The sequence below is a fragment of the Dioscorea cayenensis genome, chromosome 3 (genome assembly GCF_009730915.1).
Source record: "Dioscorea cayenensis subsp. rotundata cultivar TDr96_F1 chromosome 3, TDr96_F1_v2_PseudoChromosome.rev07_lg8_w22 25.fasta, whole genome shotgun sequence".
Lineage (NCBI taxonomy): Eukaryota > Viridiplantae > Streptophyta > Magnoliopsida > Dioscoreales > Dioscoreaceae > Dioscorea > Dioscorea cayenensis.
In genome coordinates this window covers 13,445,937-13,451,771 of record NC_052473.1, presented here as the reverse complement: position 1 = coordinate 13,451,771, position 5,835 = coordinate 13,445,937, and the positions used below count along the sequence as shown (strand labels likewise).

Sequence of the window (5,835 nt, the reverse complement as noted above, 5' to 3'; positions counted from 1 at the left end):
GAATGGTCATATCCTCAAACAACATCCTACACGTGCATATAATGAGGAAAATTGCAAAGCAAAAACAAAAATCAAACAACACACAAGCAAATTTATAGAAATATACAAACACATATGTTGATTTAAATTTTATTGACATAAGTCCAAAAAAAGTCAACCAAAGGAATTGAAACATTCCAGAGACCAAATCTTGCTACATCACCCAAGAAGGTTCCAAGTAAAAATACATGTAACAACAGCCACAAACAAAAATTAAAAAGCAGCAGTACACAGGAGAGATCAAAAAGCATACCACAGCAACAAACAACAGAACATAAACTGGGGCAACAACATAAGCTAAAAATTGGCAACTAACCAACGTAACATTTCTTCATCTTCAGAGAAAAAGAGCACAAAAAAACAGGGGAAAAAACCAACAAGCATGAATAAAAAATCCAACATTTAACTCAACAATCTTCATCTAATTGAAGACAGAGAAACATAAATCCAGTTCCAGACAATAAAAATCTAAAAAGGCACAGAAAACACAGCAAAGAGGAAGAAAACAAACCCGGACCCGATCTAACGATAGGACTTCTGGAAACGAGCACGAGCACCACGCCCTCCAAACTTCTTCGGTTCGCAGCGGCGAGGATCAGCAACAAGAAGGGTACGATCATACCTGGCGAGAATATCCCTAATCTCCTTCTTCGATTGCTCATCGACGTACTTCTGGTAGAAGGCAACAAGGGCCTTGGCGATGCTCTGGCGGATGGCGTAGATCTGGGAGGTCTTGCCACCGCCGCGGACGCGGATGCGCATGTCGACGTCCATGAAGCGCTGGCGGCCGAGGAGGAGGATCGGCTCGAATGCCTTGTAGCGCAAGATCTCCGGCTTCACGAGCTCAATGGGAACACCATTAACCTTGATCAGGCCTCGACCGCGCTTGCAGTACGTGACAGCCACTGCCGTCTTCTTGCGGCCGAAGCATTGCACCGACTCAGTAGGCGCCATGGCGAGAAAAGAAAGCTCGAATGCTCGGAGCGGCGAGAGAGCGTTGGGGATGCTATATATCGGCTAGGGGTTTTTGGGAAAGCATAAAAAGATGAGTTTCTCAAGGGTGTAATTACTTTAAAGTCCCCTGGCGTTTGTTGTTATAGCCCTAAGAGCGAAGAGCTATACTATAAGATGCACTGCTTTGGATGATGGAGTCGGGGAATGAGCTTTGTAGAGGGAATGTGAATGAAAACTTAGGAGAGGGGAAAAGAATGAAAACTTTGTTTGGTTGAGAGAGTAATTCATCGTAGAATCGAGAAAGTGTATAAGTAATTTATTAGTAAATAAAAAATAAAAAAAGGAAGATAGTGTATAATTACATTTGATGCACTTAATATAAACAAATAATACTAAATAATATAGTGAGTTTTTCTTTAATAATAAATAATTTTTATTTATAACAATATTTTGTATTATTCATATTAATTATTATAGTTAACTAATTAAATCAATCAATTATTTTAGTTATAAAAATATTTAATTATGTTTAAATATTTAATTAGTTTTCTCACTTTTATGATTTAATTATTATAATTAACGGTTAATTAATAAATTTTCTTTTAATTATAAATATTTTTTAAATATCATTTATTAATTTTAATATTTAAATTAAATATTTAAATAACATATCTTCATTTAATAATTATTGGAATTAATTATACTAATTCTAATTAAATTAATATTTTTAATACAAATAATTTGGATTAGGGTAAAAATAAAAATTTTCAGTGAAAATACCCATTACCCCAAATATTTATTTATTTAATATAGAATTATTATCTAATTATTATAAATTAATTATTTTTAATATTAATATTATATATATATATACATTGGGAGAGGGGGTAAAAATTGACATTTCATGTCCATTACCCTCTCCCTTCCTCATTCCCCAAAGGTGGAATGATGATCATCCCTCCATGGGGTGATAACATCACCCCATGGAGGGTAATCAAAAATCCAATGCACACCCAAACATGGGTTTGCATTGGGATTAGTAATCATCCCCCTCTGAGGGGATGATTACCTCATCCAAACATAGTAGCAAGTGGTTATATCCTAAACTCCCTCGGGCGCTTTGTTTGTTATAAGTGGTTTACTTATAAAAATGTTGTTTTGGTTTATTGAGAAATTATTATCACATTTGAAAACTTTTGCAACTAAGACTATTTTTGTAATATTTTAACTTAACTGACAAAGTGGAAATATTATAAAACTAAAAAACTTAACAATGACTACCCTCATACTAATAATACCCTCCAATCCTTTCGAACTCTTTCTTGGCCCACGCCACCTGCTGCTGCTCTAGCCCTTCCAAAACCCGTAGTTGACACACACCATCCTCCACTCCTCTAGTTCTTTTGGAGCACGATGAAGAGACCTACACTACCCAACTCCTTTCGGAGAAACCTGTACCAATCTCTACCTTTTGGAGCGAAGTACTTAATAACGAGAATTGTGCCTTCCTCCATTTCATACTATGTGATTGTTGTCATTGATTCTAGTGCTTGAAAAATCTCCTATGCCATGTGATGCTTCTTTCCAGGAGTTTTTCCCAATTTTTTATGTTCAATTATAATTCTTTTGATTCAATTCTTTTCATTGTTTTGTTTATTGCTCTATAAAAACTTTTTCCCTGCACAAGAATTTTGGCAATTTTTGTTTCATTGTTTGGGAATTGAGAATTTTATGTATGATCATAGTGTGTAACTCTTGTTGCATAATGTTTCAAGAATTAAGATTTTATTTTGTTATGGCTTCATGTGGAGTGAGGTTAGAGTATTGCGGTTTTAGGTTGAGACTTATCTCGGGAATCGGAGAATTTGAGAGAGAACTCAATGATATATTCATCAAAGAAAGGATGAATCAACCAAAAGAAAATTAGTTTTGTTAATTAAACCACTTTGCTTCCTTCTTAGGGTGGGGAACTAAGGATTATGATGATGGTACTTGTAGATGGAGAATTATATATATGATCCTCATGTTTGGTACATCTTCCGATTTTAGATATTGGTTATTTGTTTAGCAAGAATGATGTGGCTTCATGTGAAAAGGAGTTACAACATTGTTATTTTAGGTCAAAATTGTGTGGAACTAAAGTGGTGATGAGAAGCACGCTTTGCCAAACCTTCCTTGCAAGATAGGCAAAGATAAAGCTTGTATTCATTAAGTCGTTTACTCTTGAACTCCTGAGCTACTGATTCTCTAATTTTTTACATTCACTTTTGCCAAGTTGAAACTAGGACCAACATTGACAAAATTGCTCATTTTTAAATTAAATTAGGAACTAGGAATAGGCACCAATATCATCCAATGGTTACTCCGGAGGTATTATTGTTTTGTGGAGAAAAGCAATAGGAATGGTGACCTGTTAGCCATTTCTAAAAACCCTCGACAGATCCGGTAATTTCAACTAACACTCCTGCTAGTTGGTTGCTCTATATTGTTTACAATGGATAAAAAATTGAGACCTAAAGAGCCCTTGGGTAGGAGCTCCCACATATGGCTAAACTTGAACTTCCTTGGCTTATTATGGGAGACTTGAATTGTACTTGTTCTTCTTCAGAGGACACAGGGGATGTTCTTTCTATTACTATTCTTATAAGGCTAAAGATTTCTGATTTCATTACCCTGTAATTCTTTTGTTAGATCTTAGGTATGTGGGGTTGAGTTTACATGTTCGATCGAGACTCACCCACATGTGGGGTCGACTTGACCGATGCTTGGCCAACCCCTTATTGTCCTCTAACTTTGATTTGTATCCAAATTCGCATTTGCCTCACATATCTTCTGATCATGCTCTTCTCCTCTTGGTTGCTTCTCATCATGTTTTCCCTTAAGATAAAGTTTTCCGGTTTGATAATAATTGGTTTGATTATCCTGTCTGTCACCATATTGTTAATAATGTCTGGAACTCTAGAGCAAACTCTAACCCACTTCATCCTTTTTCTTATTTGGTTTCTCGTACTTGCTTAAATTTAATTTGTTAGGAGAGTCAACGTGGCGCAGCATGAAGAAAGAAATCTCTAAATGATTTTTGGATTTTATATTTAAACTTTCAAAGTAGTCATTTATTTAATATTTTTATAAATATCTTAGTTTTATTAGTTATTTTAGTTTTATTTCTTTATCCAGTATTTTGTAATTACTTTAGTTTTATTTATTATTTTTTCCCTTAATCTAGGCCTCTATAAATGATTATTTTAGAGTTATGAAAAGGAACCGATCTATTGAAATTTCATGTTCTTCTTTACTCGATTTTGAGTGGTAGTTCTTGGATTATAACTGTGTATCTGCTATATCAGGTGATATCAGAGAAGAATGTTAATTGGTGGTAACAGTGATGGTCTTCGTGACAGTGAATAGGAGGATAGAGCCCTTCTGTAAGGGGACGAAGCATTGCAACGATTGGAGCAACATTTGAAGCAACGGATGGATCTCAAATTCTGGTGTTTTGATGAGGACTTTGCAAAAATTATGGATCATCTGGATGCTCTAGGAATTGATGCACACAAGAGATTGAATGATAATAGAAGACCAGGGATGGAGTTGGCTGGTGGTTTGATGAAATATTCAGTTACAAGTTTAATTGACTAGATTAAACTCGATGTTGAGTTTCTTTAATATTTTTATAATTATCTTAGATTTATTAGTTATTTTAGTTTTATTTATTTATCTAGTATTTTGTAATTATTTTAGTTCTATTTACTATTTTATCCTTAATCTAGGCCTCTATAAATAATTGTTTTAAGGTTTGTGAAAGAAAACCGATCAATTGAAATTGTATGTTCTTTTTACTTGATTTTGAGTAAGTTCTTATATTAGAACTGAGTATCTGCCGCGTTACAATGGTCTTAATTCTTTGGATAGAGACATTAGAGATACTGAGTTGAAAATCAACGTTCTCGCTTAATGCATGTGGGTCCAGAATGGTGATCTCATTTTCAATTTCTTTCATAATAGTGCTCATATCCATAAACATAAAAACTTTATTTCCCATATTATTGATGCTAGGGGTATGGTGTATTCCAATAGGGTTGATACTAAACAATTTTTCCTGAATCATTATATGGATTTATGGAAGGAGGATGAGCGTTCTTCTGTTCTAGATATCTTTAATGCCTTGCCTTGCAATTTTAACACTATTTATGAGTCTAATAAAGAGTTACTTATTAAACCTGTGACTAAAACTAAAATCTACCGAGCCCTGTGATCTTTCTCCTCTAAGAAAAACCCAGGTCCTGACCGCTTCAATGTTGATTTTTATCATGTTTTCTGAAATGTTATTGGTAATCAGTTTTTTGATGAAATTAATTATTTTTTCTCCTCTTTTTTTCCCTAACTCCTGGGTGACACTTATGTGGCTTTAATCCCCAAGATAAATAATCGTAAGATTGTTGGTGACTTTCAGGACATTTCATTGTGTAATGTTAGCTATCAGGTCATATCTAAGATCTTGGCCAATAGAATTAAGGTGGTGTTATGTAATCTGGTCGATAAAGAACAGTGTGGTTTCATCACTGGTTACAACCCTTTGGACAACATTCTGGCTATCTAAGAGATGGCGCATTGTATTGAACAAGTTAAGAGCCCCCCTCCTCAAAAGATTTTGATTGCGATTCTTAACAAAAGATGGGGATGATACATGGGTTTAACTCTAGATTCAAGCTTAAATTTCAATCATTTTGGTGACCAGAGCAAGCAGACTAGCTGCCAGAAATTACATTTTTTGTCTGTCTATCTATGTTCAACTGACTAGGAAAAGACCTAATGTCACCAAATCAGCTATTTATTTCTCTT

At 34.6% G+C, this 5,835-nt stretch overlaps 1 protein-coding gene across 1 annotated transcript; it reads right to left on the bottom strand.

The window, feature by feature from the left end:
• Positions 1 to 405: 405 nt before the first annotated feature.
• On the bottom strand, positions 406 to 1,014 carry LOC120254137 (40S ribosomal protein S16-like). The gene has a single exon (XM_039262280.1). It carries the CDS (start codon positions 991 to 993, stop codon positions 562 to 564), a length of 432 nt encoding a protein of 143 aa, XP_039118214.1. The 5' UTR covers positions 994 to 1,014; the 3' UTR covers positions 406 to 561.
• Positions 1,015 to 5,835: the final 4,821 nt, after the last annotated feature.